This window comes from Neofelis nebulosa, chromosome 11 (assembly GCF_028018385.1).
Source record: "Neofelis nebulosa isolate mNeoNeb1 chromosome 11, mNeoNeb1.pri, whole genome shotgun sequence".
NCBI classification, from domain to species: domain Eukaryota; kingdom Metazoa; phylum Chordata; class Mammalia; order Carnivora; family Felidae; genus Neofelis; species Neofelis nebulosa.
The window spans coordinates 48670232-48689903 of record NC_080792.1 but is presented as its reverse complement, the minus strand read 5'-3'; the positions used below and the strand labels follow the sequence as shown (position 1 = coordinate 48689903).

The 19672-nt window shown below is 45.2% G+C and overlaps 1 protein-coding gene across 3 annotated transcripts in view; it reads right to left on the bottom strand.

Moving 5' to 3' along the window:
- The window catches only part of TMEM241 (transmembrane protein 241), a 118938-nt gene that overhangs the window by 42840 nt on the left and 56426 nt on the right, over positions 1-19672 (bottom strand). For all 3 annotated transcript variants that reach the window (XR_009251015.1, XM_058692516.1, XM_058692517.1), the window contains exons 10-13: positions 18868-18903; positions 16252-16286; positions 4589-4658; positions 5-98 (exon numbers count right to left, since the gene is read on the bottom strand). Coding sequence is in view for 2 of the 3 variants with exons in the window: in XM_058692516.1 (XP_058548499.1) it covers positions 5-98; positions 4589-4658; positions 16252-16286; positions 18868-18903 (235 nt within the window). In the remaining variant the exon portion in view is untranslated. The remainder of the gene's footprint in view (positions 1-4; positions 99-4588; positions 4659-16251; positions 16287-18867; positions 18904-19672) is intronic.

Here is a 19672-nt window from a genome sequence, read left to right as displayed (position 1 = left end):
TTACCTTAGCAGAGAAAATCCAGGCTGCACACTGCCCTGGGGCCATAAGGCTTTTTAGCTTCACTGTGCTGAGCATGAGAAAGAATCCTAAAATTCCACTGGAAGGAGAAAATATTCTCTTGTTAGTGAGGCTTGTCTTCCTTGAGTCAATAGCTATTTTCTGTTACATTTTACCAGCTAGTTTCTAATTATTACACAACCTCTATCTCATCTGTGCTTTCTAGTGATCTCTGGATAAAAATATCAAATATTTAAAAACCCACGAAGCTCTAATTTTATGAGGAGCTATGATAAAAGTGTTTCACTGGGTGGGGGGCAGGAAGGGAAGGAATATAGAAACTTGGGAAATCTCTGGCTAAATCATGAAAGAAAAAAAATGTGGAGGACAATACCTCCTGCTCCCTCCCATACTATTTCTAGAGCTTGGTGCTTGCCAAGGTAGAGCTTCAATTTTTTTTTTTCAAGCAGAACAAACTGCCAGAAAAGAACTTCCAAAGCGAAACTCACCATATGGGGACAGAGGGTCTGGACCAGCTCCTGGGTTCAAGGTAAGAATCTAAAGGGGAGGACTGGCTCCAGTAGCAGAAGCGCCCCCAACCCAGGCTGAGCTACACAGAAGCTATGCTTTGGGAATGATGCCTAAGCCCATCTGTGTGACCTGAGAGACCACACCCCATGGGAGCCCTAGAGGTCTGGAGCATCCAGACCTTGGCCTAGCAGTGGACACGTAATTAGTGGCCTATGCTGGAATCCATTTTTTAAAATTTTTTTTAAAATGTTTTATTTATTTTTGAGAAAGAGAGACAGAGACAGAGACAGAGACAGAGCATGAGCGGGGGAGGGGCAGAGAGAGAGAGAGACACAGAATCCAAAGTAGGCTCCAGGCTCTGAGCTGTCAGTACAGAGCTCGACTCAGGGCTCGATCCCATGAACTGTGAGATCATGACCTCAGCTGAAGTTGGAAGCTTAACCAACTGAGCCACCCAGGCACCCGCACTGGAATCCATTTTTGAAAACATCACTGTGTGGCCAAGGACAAAGCAAAGGGCACTCCAAAACAGAATGGTCACTCTTCCTTGCATTCAGAGGCAGGACAATTGGAGATGAGAGACTCCACGATCGAGGCTGACTTCCTGTAACTCTATCAAGTGGGCGCTTGAGTGTGACTTTTATTGGAAAATGAAAAGCAAGAGCTAGGACCGCAGTGGTACCCCAAACCAGAGAGGCAGGTCATATGAACTATAGCTCTAGGCCCTCAGGTGACGCCCTGCCATCTCACCTTTATTATAGGCACTGGTGTGTGGCTCCAACATAGACAAGGGGCTCTGAGAGGGCAGGGACCAACCTTGGGCTACTCTGATTTCCCCAACAGAGCCAAACATGGTGCCTTGGTCATTGTAGGTATTCCAAAAATATTTGATGGGTTTACTTAGGAGCAGGCTGGATTGAATTAAACACCGATAAGGCCAAATTTCACAGAAACGTGTGCCTTCGCTTCATTAGATTAGATTAGTTTACAGCTGCATCCCTGGGCAGGACCAAGGACAGGGATGAAGGTTCCCTTGTGTATATTTCAGCCTGTTGGCCACTGATAACCTGCAAAGTTTGTTCAGATTTGAATCTGCAGTCGCGAGAGGCTGGGCAGCTATGGATGAAGACAGGCAGTCATTCATACCCGAAGGGCAAGGTGGGTAAGCAGCCGGCTGGAAATTGAGTGACCTGGGCTGTGCCCACTGACCCTCATAACCTTGACCAAATCCCCCTGTTCCTCCTTTTTTTCCTGCCTCAGGTTCTGTGTTGTTAAAGCAGGAATAAGCATAGTGGTCCTTATCCCACCTTACGGAAATCAGAGACTTTCAGAATAGGAAGCCTCTCTACCCCCAAATCTCACTTTATTAACAAGCAAACTGAAGCCCAAGCACAATTTGAATCCAGGTTTCCTGGCTCGTTTAAAGGTTCACCACAGTATGGAGTGCCTGGGTGGTTCAGTCAGTCGAGGGACCGAGTCTTGATTTTGGTTCAGGTCACGATCCCAGGGTCATGGTTTCAAGCCCCCCCATTGGGTTCCACACCGAGCATAGAGCCTGTTTAAGATTCTCGCTTTCACTTTCTCTCTCTCTCCTTCTTTCCCTCTGCTCCTCTCCCCCTCTCCCCCACTTGCACATGTGCTCTCTCTCTCTCTAAAATATGAAAAAAAATTAATAAGGGTCCTCCACAGTTCTTCAAACTTCACCATGAAGATACGTTCTTGACTCAAGAGACAGAAGAGATGCTGCAGGTGCCCACGGCCACCATGAGGTTGGGAGTGGAAAGTGGGGCGGCTAACGCTCCAGGGCTCCTCCTGGTGGCGTCCACCCCTGCCTCCAGGGATGTAACAACTTCACATGTGCCTGTACTGTCTCCCACACGCCCTCCCCTCCGACGCTCCCTTCTCTCCACCTCCAGCCAAAGGAAGGGCATGATGCCACATCCCCTTGCCCCTCAGCACACACTCTGCCAGAGCAGAGCCACTCGGGTCTGTGCCCGACACACATGGGAAAGCATCCATGATTCCTTCCCATCCCTTGCCTGGTATGCCTGTGCATCATTTCTAAATTACTCATGGGTCCCTCTCTTTCTCCTTCCACACTCAGCTCTCTACCCCTCCCTGTGGAGGCAGATCTGAAAAGCAACAGGAGGATCCTAGAAGTAAAAGAGCGTGGGCTCCCCGTCCATGTGTCTCTGGGTCATGGCTACCACTGTCCCCTCGGGCCTCCGTGACTCCTTCTGGGCTCCCGCAGGGCCTCTGAAGGTGACAACTCTTAGTCTGAGATATGGTCATGGAGGAATCATGTGATGACATGGGGGAAACTGACACATTTTTAAAAGAGGTCAAGCTTTGTCCTGAAGCCAGGGGGATAGAATGTAATAGAGTTACATCAATTCACACAAAGACTTCCAAATCTTCTAAGTATAAAACCCTGATTTTTCATGCTGGGTTACAAGGAAGTTGCAGATTAAAAGGGGCAGAAATGGAGCTAGAATATCACCCCACAAGGCCAGCATCAATGGGCTACGAACCGTGCTGCTCTGTTCCAAATAACCAAACAACGGATGCCCTTCCCTCTGCACTGTGTTTGCCGGTCCTGCCAAATAACCAGACCCAAAGGGAACAAGTGCACAGACCCCAAAGCAGCACTAACACTCATGCCACCCAGTCCTAGCTAACAGGCAGCCGACAAGTCCCGACCACATCAATAGGGATGGAGAAGATGACTCCTGTCAGTGTTTTCCTGAAACTTAGCTGCGGATGATAAATGAATCATTCTGAGGCTCAAATGCAAAACCAAACTGTACAACATTGGTACGTTTTGTCCTAACACACCCGGAAGTCAGAAATAGTAGCGAGCCACACAACCAGCTTTTTGACTCTGAAGAATCACTGCCTCACAAGGCACACTCTTTTATGCGTGGGAATAAGTGGTCTGGCTTGGCAACTGCTCATGGTCTGTTGACATTTTATTTATAGTCAAGCTGAGCAGATAATAATAATGGCCATCATTTCCTGGGCCAGGCACGATGCTTAGGGTGTACGCATCTTATTTAATATACACAAGCACCCATTGGTGGGATTATCTTTCCATTTTACAGATGAGGAAACTAAACTGATGCTTGGGGGAACTAGGGCGGCTTGCTCAAAGAGCAAACCAATCAGCAAGCAGCAAGGCTGGAATTCAGCCCACACTGGACTTCCCACCATATCAGAACACACGCCATGAGACTGTCCATTTCTCAGCACAATAAAGTCAAGCGAAGTGGGGATCATGGCAGGAAAGAGGGGACAGGGTGAGTATGAACTCCAACTATATGTATCCATCCCTATTGGTCTGAGGAGCTCCCACAGCCAAGTATTAAGGGTCACTTTGCTGTCTAGACATCTCCTAGTCCCTGGTTTCCAAAACCTGTTTCTCAGGGTCTTAGGATTCAGTCAAGGTTTTTTAGAGATTGTCCTCTAGGGAAAAGGCAGGGACCAAGGAGGTAGCTGAATGGGTGCAATTCTGGACCCAAGTCTTCCCTTGAATGAAATCTGATTCATCATTTTATACACTCAAGTTCTGTTTAAGAATCGCTAGTGGAAGGGGCTCAGTCGGTTAAACATCTGACTCTTGGTTTTGGCTCAGGTCATGATCTCAATTCGTGGGGCTCAAGCCCCATGTCTTGGGATTCTCTGTCTCCCTCTATCTCTGCCCCTCCCCTCCCCTGTTCGCTCTCTCTCTCTCAAAATAAATAAATAAACATTAAAAAAATTGCTTGTGGTGGGAAAAACACTGGGGGAAGCTTGGCTCTTCTGCAAGCTTGAAAACCACTATCCTGGCCAAGGAACTTCCGCAGGACATGGTACCTCCAGACCCACGCTGGCCCTGAGCACCTGGCGATGCTCATGACAACCCGCTGATGGCCGAGGGAGCTGCTTCCAGACCTGCACAGCCACCACTTTCTTCTGACCCTCATTTGGGTAACTGGCAGTGACCCTGGACTTGACAAAGACAGCAAGCAGTACACACACAGACAAATTAATAGTGCTAGGGGCTTTCTGAGTTAAGTTTACCTGGCACAGCAGCTTCCATGGAACCTGTAGAAATACAGGAACGGAAAGTCCGGGACACTGAAGAGATCACCTGAGGAGCACAGCAAGGGTGAGACAATGACGCACATGCCCCCCTGCCCCCAGCTGTCCTGGAAAACACAAGGCAAGGGTCTTTAGCACAGCAGCCATCTGAGCACTGAGCTGCATGGCACTGAATTCACTCTGGCATTCCCAGGGTTTCTAGGTTAGTGGCATTGTCTTAAAATAATAGCGTGATGCTGGGGTGCCTGGGTGGCTCAGTTGGTTGAGCGTCCGACTTCGGCTCAGGTCATGATCTCACGGCTCATCAATTTGAGCCCCACATTGGGCTCTGTGCTGACAGCTCAGAAGCCTGGAGCCTTTCCGATTCTGTGTCTCCCTCTCTCTCTCTACCTCTCCCCGGCTCATGCTCTGTCTCTCTCTGTCTCCCAAAAATAAATAAACATTAAAAAAAATGTTTAAAAAATAATAATAGTAGGATGCCCATAATGCCTATTTAGCGAGAGTCTGTCCTGTGAAGGGCACTATGCTAAAAGCTCTATGTACGACACCTCTTTCAGTCCTTGTAACTACTGTGCGGTGTTTTATCACCCCCATTTAACTGGTGCTCAGAGAAGTTAAGGGATTTGTCTAGGATTACACAACTCTTGAACTGTGAAGCCAGAATGTACACCCAGTCACTCCAAACCCTACAATCTTTCCTTGTCACCAGGCGGCCATCCTGGCCCAAGACAGAGTATAGGACAAAAAGAAACTTTTTTTTTTTTCTTAAAGACTGTTCTATTCTTTCCTGCTTTATGTCTAAAAAAAGGCTGAATGCATGCCTCTGACATCTTTTTCTCATTTTGTGTTTAATTACTGCACAAACGGCACAGGGGCCAGACCGACCATGCTTACTCATTTGGGTGTAAGGTCCAAAGGGTACATTTATTTCTAATGAAGTAAGTCCATTCTTCTAGTTCCATTTGGTGCAAGAGGAAATAATCACACATATTGGCTGCTTCCCTCTCTGGAATTTGAACTTGGTCACAAACAAGAAGTCAGGAGATTGAAAAAGCAAAAAGCCTTCCAAAAATGTCCAGAGGAAAGGAATTAAGCATTTCCACAGCAGATAGCTTAATCCTTCCAAATCTGGAATTTCTGAGACTCTGCAGGAGCCAGACCTTCCAGACCCCCGGGCTTCGGTCTGTCTCTCTGGATCTGGATGGACTGGAGCAAGAAAGGCTGGTCTTCCTCAGGACTCACCGTATGTTAGGTGTGCAGTGCAACATACGAGCAGGAATGCCTTCGTCTCTGAACCTACTAATCAAGAGTTTCAGAACAAGACACACTGGGCTGCTATACTTCCTCAGAGACCTAACTGATTTCAAATAATTCAACCACCTCTTGGCAAGGAAAATGCTGAATTCCAGTGCCCTAGAGGGCTTTTAGCACAACGATTCTTTTGTTTCGTTTGTGCGTATGTGTGAGTTCTTAGCCCCGACAGGGTGGGTCTCTTGGGACCTGGTTTTTGTGCAGCCTGACCATAGGTTCAGGGCTCTGGCTTTCTTGCTGCCATAACTCCCCTGAGCGCTTCTCTCGTCTATGTGGACCTGCACGGGCGGAGGGGCTTTGCACACAACACCATCGGGCTCAGACATCTAGTGCGTGAAATACACGGTATCTGTGGAAGTGCCTTTCCACACAGAGGCGACAGCGAGGTAACCCTAGGCACCCCAGCCCCAGAGCCCCCTGTTCGGTCGGGCGAGGCGACAGTCCATGCAGGCTTTGCGCTGTCTCTCTGGCAGCTGTGGTTCTTGGCCCTGTTCCCACTTCCCTTCCGGTTTCAGAGAAACTGCAGTGCAGTCAGCGTGATGATGAGGAGGGGCAGAGAGCAGATCAACTAAGTGCAGGACCTCAATATTCTTCTGGCACCGCCTCCTCTCTGCACCCAGGCTGTCCTCAGAAATGCTCCAGGGACATGAATGAGATTCACGGAGCATTGGCAGCCTTTCCGGCCCAGCACAGGCTGCCGAGGGGCTCTAATGAGCAGTGGAGTGCTGAGAGGTGGACTGGAAAGGAGGAAGGCAAAGGAAAAATCACAGTCCTAGGAAATTTACCAGTCACATGATAACCTTCACCCAAATCCTAAAAACTGATTCGATAAACTATTGAGAGAGAGAGAACAGCTTATTTTTGAGCCATTTCTATGACCTCCATATATTTCTCACACAGTACTAGTTGACCATGCCTGTCTCTCCTTTTGTAACCATCAAGTCCTTGCAAGGTGGGACCGTACCTTACCCATATCCACTGTGTTAGGATCAACCCATAATAAGCACTACTGAACCGAAAGTATCCAAAACACCTAAACTCTTCTTGCTTCCCCTGCAGAGAATGTTCCACTTTCCAGTTGGCTATGCTGGTCTTTAATTTCAAATTTGCCCCACATGCTTCCCCTCTGATGCCTTCGGCCTGCCTTGTCTTTTACTAGAGTTCTTGAACAAAGAGGGTGCGTGCCAACCTCTAAAGAGCAAAGGTTAACGACCACATGACAAATGGCCCTGAAAATGAGGCAGTGTGTGGCTGGCTGGCCCAACCTCAGTAGAATGAAATTCAGGGACCTAAAAAATTGGTAAAGATGCTCAAAAGACCACTCCTGCACCAGCGATTGTGAACTGCACAATTTAAGCACAGATTAAGTAGTTCAACGGTCGCAAACATAGTTTGTGGCAACAATATGCAGCTTGGGCAATAAAGTTCTAATTGAGCCCTCACTTTTAAGTTTTTATTTAAATTCCAGCTGACATACAATGTAACACTAGTTTCAGGTGTACAATATAGTGATTCAACACTTCCGTACAATGCCTGGGGCTCCTCACAACATGAACCTTCATTTTTATGCTCCAGTTAGAATCTGCTGACTTTCCGAGTGAGGGAATGAATCTGAATTCTCTGAAGACTGCAGAACATGAAACTGCCATGGTGAAAAGCGTGGCCCAATCTCACCACACTCAAGACTTACTGATATTTGAACATCAAGACAACTTCCTCTCCCCACACTGTAGCCCTCGGAACGGGCAGGAAAATGGAAGGTCAGCTCCAAGAAGTAATTAGTGCTACTTGCTCTCATCTCACACGTGAGCAAGAGGTGCACCAGGTAACAAGGTCATTTCTGGGTCAGATTTCTGTGGTTTTCTCTCTGTTTTGGGTCCTTGAAATTCTCTCCCTTTGAACACACAACAGAGGGGCTCAGTACAAATACGAAATACACACTTTCAAGCAAAGAAAGAACTTCTCTTCTCTCCTAGTGCTTCAAATGGTCCAAGGGGAAGCAAGGTTCCAAGATTCTTGAAGCCTCTGCATGAATCATGAGGTTGAAAGATTAGAGGGGGAGGTGGATTTCATTCACCAAGAAGCAAACCCAGTGCCCAAAGGGGGAAAAGTGGCAGGGCCAGAACTAAAGAGACCTACCCAATCCCTACCACCATGTCCCGAGTACTCCAAAAGTGTGTCCCAAAGCCCCATCCTATGCATCTAAAAAACCGCTTATCTTTCTAGTCACTCGGGAATGAGTGAGAAGGGTAGCTCATACAAAAGCACTAGCAAGAGACCACAAAGACTAGCTAAAATAAGGCTGACAACACCAAATGTTAGTGAAGATGTGGAGCAACTGGAACTCTCAGACATTGCTGAGTAGGGGTGTAAAATGGTATAAACACTTTAGAAAACTGGCACTTTCTTAAAAAGTTAAAACTACATCAACTCTAAGACACAGAATTCTAAGTATTTATCCAAAAGACAAGAAGAGACAAAAAGTCCTGTATAAGAATGTTCATGAGCACCAAAAACCAATAAATACCTAGGAATAAACATAACCAAGGAGGTGAAAAATCTATACACTGAAAACTACAGAAAGCTTATGAAAGAAATTGAAGAAGACACAAAAAACTGGAAAAATATTCCATGCTCTTGGATAGGAAGAATAAATATTGTTAAAATGTCAATACTACCCAAAGCAACCTACATATTCAATGCAATCCCTGTCAAAATAGCACCAGTATTCTTCACAGAGCTAGAACAAACAATACTAAAATTTGTATGGAACCAGAAAAGACCCCAAGTAGCCAAAGCAATCTTGAAAAAGAAAACCAAAGCTGGAGGCATCACAATCCTGGACGTCAAAGCTGTATTACAAAGCTGAAATCATCAAGACAGTATGGTAGTGGCACAAAAACACTCAGATCAATGGAACAGAATAGAGAACCCAGAAATGGACGCACAAACGTATGGCCAACTAATCTTTGACAAAGCAGGAAAGAATATCCAATGGAATCAAGACAGTCTCCTCAGAAAGTGGTGCTGGGAAAACTGGACAGTGACATGCAGAAAAATCAACCTGGACCACTTTCTTACACCATACACAAAAATAAGCTCAAAATGGATGAAAGACCTAAATGTAAGACAGGAAGCCATCAAAATCCTCAAGGAGAAAGCAGGCAAAAACCTCTTTGACCTTGGCCACAGCAACTTCTTACTCAACTTGTCTCCAGAGGCAAGGGAAACAAAAGCAAAAATGAACTATTGGAACTTCACCAAAATAAAAAGCTTCTGCACAGCGAAGGAAACAATCAACAAAACTAAAAGGCAACTGACAGAATTGGAGAAGATATTAGCAAATGACATATCAGATAAAGGGTTAGTATCCAAAATCTATAAAGAACTTATCAAACTCAACACCCAAGAAACAAATAATCCAGTGAAGAAATGGGTAAAAGACATGAATAGACACTTCTCCAAAGAAGACATCCAGATGGCCAACCGACACATGAAAAAAATGTTCAACATCACTCATCATCAGGGAAATACAAACCAAAACCACAATGAGATACCACCTCACACCTGCCAAAATGGCTGACATTAACAACTCAGGCAACAACAGATGTTGGCGAGGATGCGGAGAAAGAGGATCTCTTTTGCACTGCTGGTGGGAATGCAAGCTGGTGCAGCCACTCTGGAAAACTGTATGGAGTTCCTCAAAAAATTAAAAATAGAACTACCCTACAATCCAGCAATTGCACTACTAGGTATTTGTCCAAGGGATACAGGTATGCTGTTTCAAAGGGGCACATGCACCTCAATGTTTATAGCAGCATTATCAACAATAGCCAAAGTATGGAAAGAGCCCAAATGTCCATCGATGGATGAATGGATAAAGAAGATGTGGTACACACACACACACACACACACACACACACACACACACACACTGGAGTATTACTTGGCAATCAAAAAGAATGAAATCTTGCCATTTGCAACTACGTGGATGGAACTAAAGGGTATTATGCTAAGCAAAATTAGTCAGTCAGAGAAAGACAAATATCACATGACTTCACTCATATGAGGACTTTTTTTTTTTTTTTTAATTTTTTTCAACGTTTTTTATTTATTTTTGGGACAGAGAGAGACAGAGCATGAACGGGGGAGGGGCAGAGAGAGAGGGAGACACAGAATCGGAAACAGGCTCCAGGCTCCGAGCCATCAGCCCAGAGCCCGACGCGGGGCTTGAACTCACGGACCGCGAGATCGTGACCTGGCTGAAGTCGGACGCTTAACCGACTGCGCCACCCAGGCGCCCCGAGGACTTTAAGACACAAAACAGATGAACATAAGGGAAGGGAAGCAAAAAGAATATAAAAACAAGGAGGGGGACAAAACATAAGAGACTCTTTTTTTTTTAATTTTTTTTTGTAATGTTTATTTATTTTTGAGAGAGAGACAGAGTGTGAGTGGGGGAGGAGCAGAGAGAGAGGGAGACACAGAATCCGAAGCAGGCTCCAGGCTCTGAGCTGTCAGCACAGAGCCCAACACAGGGCTCGAACTCATGAACCGTGAGATAATGACCTGAGCCGAAGACAGACACTTACTGACTGAGCCACCAGGTGCCCCAAGAGGCTCTTAAATATAGAGAACAAACAGAGGGTTACTGGAGGGGTTGTGGGAGGGGGATGGGCTCAATGGGTTAAGGGCATAAAGGAATCTACTCCTGAAATCATTGTTGCACTATATGCTAACTAACTTGGATGTAAATTAAAAAATAAATTATATAAAAAAAAAGGATGTTCATGAAAGCTTTATTTGCAACAGCCAAAAACTGGAAACAGCCCCAGTAAGCATCAGCAGGTGAATGGATAAACAAAAGGAGGTATGTTTATTTGCTAGGTATGTTCATACGCTAGCACCCTACTCAGCAATAAAAGGGAATAAACTGGTGATACATACAAGAACCTAGATGAATCTCTGAACACTGCATTGAATGAAAGGGCCAGACACAAAGGAATACTTCCGGGGTGCTTCCATTTATATGAGGCTCTAGAATAAATAGAATTTATCTATGGACACAGAAATCAGATCATGGTGGCTTTGGTGCTAGGTGAGAAGGGAGTAATGAAGAAGGGGCAAGAGGAAACTTCGTAGTGACAGAAATGGTCGATATCTTGATGGGAGTAAGCTACACGGGTGTATACATTTGTCAAAATTGACCAGGCCGTACACAAGATAGGTGCATTTCATACACGTAAATTATACCTCAATTTTTTAATGTTTTAAAAGCACTACTAAATAATTAAGATACAAGTTAAAAAAAAAGAAGAGGTGAAAGGAAACGAAAGGGAAGAAAGCCATGCTTTAAAAATATCAGCAATTGGTGGGGCTCCTGGGTGGCTCAGTCGATTAAACATCCGACTCTTGATTTTGGCTCAGGTCATAATCTCACGGTTTGTGAGTTCAAGCCCCGCCATCAGACTCTGTGATGACAGTGCACAACCTCCTTGGGATCCTCTCTTTTCCTTTCTCCTTCCCTCCCCCCTCTCAAAAATAAATAAATAAACTTTAAAAAAATAAATAAAAATAGAAATGTCCGCAATTGTTAACAGATCCTTCATAAAAACACTGTACCCATGGGCCCTGAGACTTAACTGGGTCTCAACTGGTGCAGGTGCGGGGAATCAGGAACATGCCCTTCCTGACACTCCAGCCCTGCAGTGGACATTCTAGATGGAAAGTGAAATAAGCAAGTGGGGAAGAATAAAGGGTTGTTCTCATTTAAAAATGGGCTAGACTACTCATGGGTACAATGAGAAAGCTAACGAATTGGAAGGAATTGGAGATCCCCCATCACAGCAGTCCTCGAATACCTCTGGAGGAGAGGTATTTTCCTCAGGTGTTTTATTTGCTTAAACTCTGTAATAATTGTAGACTGCTATGAGAAAACATCACCAGGACCCATCAAAGAGTTTAGGGTAAATGACTTGGGTTTATAAAGCTGAGAAAAACTGATCCCCTGGTTCTCTTCTAGATTCTGAGCTTCCATCATCTCTCATACCAGATTTCTACCTTAATATACCTATCTGCTTGAGTTATCCACTCTACCAAACAAATATAACCATTTAACTGTGCCTGAGTGCTTTTCGAAGCAACAAGTTGCGGCTTACAGCTGCTCATGTTGTGCACTGCCCAACTTCAAAGGGCAGGGCACTGTTCAGCTAGACCACAACAGTGTGTGGCAACCCTGAGAGTTTCGAAAAGTTAAAGCGAATCAAAACCTAGACAGTGACTTTCATGTGGTTTTCACAAGCAGCCTCCCTACTCTAGTCAGGATTGTTTTGCTTACTCAAGCAGGCACTTAAGGGCCAGCCCTTTGATACTAAGGTTTCAAGTCAATGGCACTCCACTGACCAGAAGTGAAAAGAGAAACGGCCACACACATCTTTAAGGCCCCTTGGCACACAATTTGTAGAAGTTCTAAGAAAGCAGCAAACGGGATCATGGTGACCACACGCAGAGTACCGTCATAACACAGAAGTAGGTGTGGTTTTACAGTGTTTCCCTGGGACGCTCATGGATTAAAAGCTGAACTTGGTGCTGGTACAGATGGAAATCTTGGGCTTCTTCCAGAAGGCTGCCACCAGTCTGTATATAACCCCACACACACACCTTCACCGGGGCCTTTGCCAGAGCCCTGCTATGATGGCTACTGAGGCCAGAAGGATTCCTGAACCCTACAGCTCTGGGGCATCCCTTCACTGGGAGCCTCAGCCACCTGCAGCAAGGGAGGCCAAGGCCACCTCAGCTGTTGACACCAGGGTCACAGCCAGTCTCACAGGCCAGCAAAATCCTTCTCAGGAGCCCAACTTTCTTTACCTGGCCCCTGCAAAGATAATCACCTCCACTACCTGAAAACCACAACGCACAAACTTGCATGCAGGAGTCCTTCCAGGGAAGTGTACGGAGCCTCTCTCTGATGAGCCCCATGGGAGTTACAACTCCCTGAGCTGCCCACCACAGACTCATCCTCAGCCATTCACCATACCGTGCAGTCAAAACCTGCAGAAGGAATGGGGGTGAGTATCTGACGTCCATTCAGTTGTTGTTGTTTTTGAATATAATCTGAAGGAAAATTCATTGTTGTAAATATCTTTTTCTGGTATAACTGAGTTCTAAACAGGTTCTCAAATAAGAGCGATTTGCTTTTGTTTTTGATGCCCTATACATTTTTTTTTTAATTGAGATATAATTCACCCTTCTAAAGGAGCTCCTGGGTGGCTCAGTTGGTTGAGCGTCTGACTTCAGCTCAGGTCATGATCTCATGGTTCATGAGTTCGAGCCCCACGTTGGGCTCTGTGCTGGCAGCACGCCTGGAGCCTGCTTCGAGTTCTGTGTCTCCCTCTCTCTCTGTTCCTCCCCTGCTCATGCTGTCTCTCTCTGTCTCTCTCTCTCTCAAAAATAAATAAACATTTTAAAAAATAAAGTGTACAATCCAGTGGTTTTTAGCATATTAACAGAGTTGTACACCATCACCACCAGCAAATTCCAGAACACTTTCATCACCTCAGAAAAAAAAAAAAATCTGGGGCCTATTTAAAAAAAAATTTTTTTTGAATGTTTAATTTTTTTGTGTGTGAGACAGAGAGAAAGAGAGCATGAACAGAGGAGGAGCAGAGAGAGAGGGAGACACAGAATCCAAAGCACACTCCAGGCTCTGAGCTGTCAGCACAGAGCCTGACATAGGCTCGAACTCACAAACCATGAGATCGTGACCTGAGCCAACGTCTGATGCTTAACCAGACTGAGCCACCCAGGTGCCCCGAGGGGCCTATTTTAAATTACTCTTCTGCCTAGGCCATTCTGCAACCATAGGCTACTGACCACTTTGTGTTCCCAGAGAGTAAGTAAGTGCCCAAGATATTCTTGCATTGACCTAAAAAGTTTAGCAATAACTCAAGATGAAATGTGGGATTGCTGGCCAAACCGTATAAACTATTACCAGCATCACTGTGCTCAGAAACTGGTAGACAAAATGGCCCTCAAACTGATGAGGGAGCATAAGGCAAGCTGACAGGCCGCAGCCCTGCCCACCCCCCAACCCCCAGGTGGGATATGTGTGATATTCCTCCCACTCCTTGGCTGCCCAAGAATGAAGGAAAGGGAAAAAACAAATGGTTAACTGATAGAGATCATAGTCCTGCAGGACCTAAGTCTCCATTACCCCTCCACAGTGATGTGGGAATCAAAGGCAGAAGGAAATGGCAGATAGAACTAAATTTCCTTATAACCTGCAGCCCCTTGACAAACACTTGAGGCTGGCAGAGTAAAACGTTTTTCCAGGAACTTCCTACTGTTTTAATGCTAATGCTTTGCTAGAGGGAAAAACAACCTTAGCTTGACAATGGCTAGGCCTCCACTATCCTGGGAGTCTTCTTTAGCATACGAAAAGCTCACTAGAAACTTCCCAAGGACTTTACCTCCCCCAACTCCATAGTATATAACCAGTCTCTCTTCATGGTCCCTGGGCAGCTCTTTCTGCCCACGGGTCCTGTCTCCATGCTTTAATAAAATCACCTTTTTGCATCAAAGATGTCTTCAAGAATTCTTTCTTGGTCATGGGCTCCAGACCCCCCATGAACCCCACTATCACCCCAAAAACCTCATCAAAACCAAGAGAAGCTCCACAAGGAAGTTTAGTAACACTGAAGGTATTCACTCACTCCAGAGACTTTATAATAAACTGTAGAATCACTGAAAAAGAAGCATTTAAAAAGAAAAACCTGAGAGAAGGGTCAGGAGACCTAAACTCCAGTCTCTCTCTGCTATTCACCTCCCCTGTACCATCTTGGCCATATCACTTAACTGCTCTGGGCTTCAATTTCCTCATTTGTAAAATATGACGGCATCAAGGATAATCACTAAGATTCCTTCCAGCTCTGAGAATCATGAGTAACAACGAACAAGCATCACCTCTTGGTTGAAAGGCTGAGGGATTTCTTGAGGTGAGAACCATTCGCCCAAATCCACCAGTAATCACTCAGGGAGCAATAAGCATGCAAACCAAGCAGAACCAGCAAACTTTCCAAAGGCTTTGACCGAAACACATCTCAAAGGGGAGGTTCTTTAGGGGGCTCTGCAATGTCTGGTGGGTGGCAACCTCCTGGCCGTGCGAAAGAATGACAAGAGCGCATGTAAAGGCAGACAACCAGCAGTATGGGTGAGCAGACTGTTCAGGGTCAACACCATGGGGTCCATATGATTTTTATTTTACAAAGGATAGGCTTTCAACACGTGAGAGTGCAGCGAGCACTCCACAGCAAACCTCAGAGTCTGGAGATAACACCAGACTGTGGGAACAGGCAGAAAATAGATGCGCATCAGTGTGGGCAAGTGTAGACTAATGCATTGAGAAAAAGGTAATTCAAATTATCCCCATGAGGCACGGTTTGGATGGGTCACATACAATCTAGAAACACTGAGTCACTCTCGACAGTTCCCTCAAGATACTAATTCAAAGAGTCTGAAGCAGCTAAAAGCACCAACAGAAACCTTTCATTGTTTTGGGCACCATAGGAGCTAGAAAGGGCCTTAGAAACAACCCGGTTCACCTTTCTCATTTTAACTGAGACTCTGAGAGCTCGGGAAATGTCTCATGCACAGCAAATGGCCAACAAACATTAGTTTAAGGAGCGTGGCCAAGAAAACATGTATTTCCAGCCATACTGCACACAGATACTATTTCCTTATCTTTGGCACCAACTTCAAAACGGTAAAAAACCACAATGGAATAGAGTATGGTGGGCAATTCCTGAATCTGAAAAACCACTATAGAGTAACCAAGGCAGCAACAAGGTAAAGGTAAGCTTTAAAACTTGACTTCCTTAATCAGGAATCTTGAATATTGCAGGCTAATATACGATAAAAAGGTATGAAAGGAGGTCAATTAGAAGTAGGGTGAATTTGAACTTTCTCACCAAATCCTTTAGCACTAGGATTGAAGAGCGATTCTGGATGTTTGAAGAAGGAACTTTAGAAGTGGAGAAGGTGAGCACTAGTTTATCCGGCAGATAATAAGCCTGTCTGTACATCTGAGACCACACCAGATGAAAACACAGACAACAAAATTGAAGAAAGGGTAAGAATAAATTCATGGGCGATAAATCCACAATGGGTCCTTGAGACCAGGTTCAAGTATGTGGGCCGTGCCTAACCCCTGAGCTTCCATCCTGAAGGCAAACCACATTCTCCTACAAAACGTCCCTTAGGGATAATAAGGGGGCGGGGAGGGTGTGGTGTCAGAGCACTGGGTTGAATGGGCCACATAAAACAGTCCGACTTACCTGTCGGATGAGATGCAACTGCCAGGAGCACCACACTGAAAAAGAAACAGCAGAGCAGTGAAGAAGTCTTTCCCAGCACTGAAAAATCACAATGTATATTTCCACCCATTCTACTTGGAAAGAGTGAAATTAGCCTAAATGCAAATTATCTGCACTGAATGGTCTCATTCTGCCTAATTCCAACTTGTCAGTGAGAGGGTGAGAATCTCCCAAGATGCCTCAGATTTTGACAAGAGGGTTGAACGTACCCTGTGACGGACGGAGGATCTATGCCCCACAATGAGGTCATCTATGCCACCAAGAATTATCACACTCACCTAATCTTCCAAGAATATTTGTAAGCTAAACAAAGCAAACTGTGAATTACAAATAGGCTGCAATCTAAAAAAATAGCTGTTGGGTGTGAGCTGAATCTACTTTTGCCACAAAATTAAATTTGTAGAGGGTAAATTAAATTCCCAGGGGGCACCTGGCTGGCTCAGTCGGTCGAGCACGTGACTCTTAATCTCGGGGTCATGAGTTCAAGTTTCACGTTGGACATGGAGTCTACTTAAAAAAGACTTTCCAGGAGAGCGCCTGGGTGGTTCAGTCGGTTAAGCGTCCGACTTCAGCTCAGGTCATGATCTCGTGGTTCATGAGTTCAAGCCCTGTGTTGGGCTCTACACTGGTGGTGTGGACCTGCTTGGGATTCTCTGTCTCTGCCTCTCCCCTGCTTCTGCTCTCTCTCTCTTTCTCTCTCAAAATAAATAAGCTTAATTTTTTTTTTTTTTTTTTTTAAAAAGGGAGATCAAGGGGCGCCTGGGTGGCTCAGTCGGTTGAGCGTCTGACTTCAGCTCAGGTCACGATCTCATGGTTCGTGAGTTCGAGCCCCGCATCAGGCTCTGGGCTGATGGCTCAGAGCCTGGAGCCTGCTTCCGATTCTGTGTCTCCCTCTCTCTCTGCCCCTCCCCCATTCATGCTCTGTCTCTCTCTGTCTCAAAAATAAATAAACATTAAAAAAAAAAAAAATTAAAAAAAAAAAAAGGGAGATCAAACCAGTTGTTGGCTCTGTCAGGCAGAGCTTCTGGCTGGCAGACCAGCACAGCTGCCTTAGGGATCTGAAGGATCCCAGTTCTCTGGGTGCTGATGGCCTCAGTGTCCAGTGCCCACAGGAAACTGAACGGCAGCCCTCGTTCTGATTCACATATCTTCATCACTTGTACTGAAATCCTTGGAAACAGAATCGTGGCTTCTTCAGTGGGGTGCGGGGCAGGCCCAGCCAGGAAGCCTTTGGCACCAGGCTCACAGGCAATGAGTGTTCTTACTGGAGGGGAAGGAGCTGGGCTGACAGAAGAATGAGTCAGGGGTCACAGAGGCTCACTTTTCCATCCCCTTATTCCTTTGCCACTCGAGCAGACTATAATAAGTTCTGGGGAGAAAAAGAACTGCCAGCGTATTCTGATGTCACGGAAACATTTTAAACATCAAGAGCCTTCTGCATTTTCAGAAGACTCTCTTGAAAAGGCTGCTGGTATGTCTGGGCAGAGTGGAACTAATGATTGTTTTCAGCAGAGTACAAAAGAGGCCTATAGCCATGCTTGGAGTGGATCCTCTCAAAAAAGGCATTTTAATAAACTGATATTTATGAGCTTTATCTGCAGATGGAGAGTACAGCTCATGTTGAACGTTTTAAGATGAACTTCCTGCAGAAATCAGCATGACCAAATGCTGAAAGGCACATCCACGGCCCAGGTCATCTTCCCAAGCATGGCTGCATTCGTGCAAACTTGGGCTCTCCATGGCAGAGCTCATGCTCCTTCTCAGCTACGTCCCAGTCAGCGACCACTAACCTCCAAAAACACTAGGCAGCTGTTCTATTTAGCTGACAGAGCCCTATTCTTTGCTTGGCTTTAGCCAATGGTATATGAACAACAGTCCATATACTGTATTTAAATATTATAAATCAAGCTTCAAACTTCATTCTATCTTAATAAATAAATATACCTTCAAAACAACCTGGAAGCCTGGATTAGAACTCAGAATTCTTGGAGTCCTTAGAGCTTCATATCAGAATGTGGTCGCATGGACAGATCCAGCCTCTGGCTCCTGGCTCCCAGTGAGCCCCCTTCTCTTTCCACCCCAGGCTCCTTCCTGCACACTGAGGCCTCACACGCTTGTGTGTGGACACATCAGCCTGCAAGTCCACCCTCCATGCACACCCTCCTCCCCCACTAACAGCCTGGTTTTGGACACTTCTTGGGTCTAGGAAAGAGTTGGGAAGACAGACCCAAGGAGGCCTTGGAATCAAGCTCGGGACCAATTGAGCAGGGAATTCTAGATCCCAGGCTAGAAAGGAGGGTATGGGCCCTGGGAAGAAATGTCCCCTTAGCCTTACAGACTCCATAAGCCATGGGGAGAAGCATGGCCTTCTGAAGTATGGAACCAGACAGAGGTCCCTCTTGCCTAGTCTACAGACAGAACTACGATTTGGTTTCCTCGACTTTAAGTCATCTCACAAATTATTTAGCTTGCCTTTCTGGTAGGCACATCGGCTCAGAATCAAAATATTGGAAAATAAAAATCCATTAGCGCCAGAAAGACGTGAGTTGTTCTTTGAAAATGTAAATTATATTTTACCTGAACATGTAGTTTAAGTACTGCTGGTCAATGTCACTAAGGAATGAGAAAAAAGAAAAAAAAAGATAAAACATGTGAAATAGTAGAAGTGTTTTACATACACAAAATAGTCATCTTCTACTAATAAATTATATCTATGGTTAAGTTTCTACATTTAAAAACTGTTAATAAATGGTATAACGAGTATACCAAATGAGTATATTCAAAACTAGTTCCTGGCTCATTTAAAAAAATTTTTTTAATGTTTATTTATTTTTGAGAGAGAGAGAGAGAGAGAGAGAGACAGAGTGTGAGTGGGGGAGGGGCAGAGAGAGACACACACACAGAATCAGAAGAAGGCTCCAGGCTCTGAGCTGTCAGCACAGAGCCCAATGCAGGGCTCAAACTCAAGGACCTCGAGATCATGATCTGAACAGAAGTCGTACACTTAACCGACTGAGCCACCCAGGTGACCCTGGCTCATTTTTAAAACACGTGTCCCAGTTTGGTGCTATCACACACATGTTCACCTGTGGCAGATTATCTTCTACATGTAGTTTGCCTCCTTAAAAAGGAATGTCAACTCTCAGGCCACTGGACTGGCTCCTGGGGCTGCCATATTTGACCAGTAAAAATATAAGACACCCAAATAAATCTGAATCTCAGATAAAGAATCATGTTTAAGTATGCTCCAAATATTGCCTGGGACATAGCTACACTAAAAAAAGGATCACTACTTATCTGAAATTCAAATTTAACTGGGCATTCTGTATTTTATCTGGCAACTCCACTGGCTTCTTGCTGCAGAAACACTTCATTAAAAGAA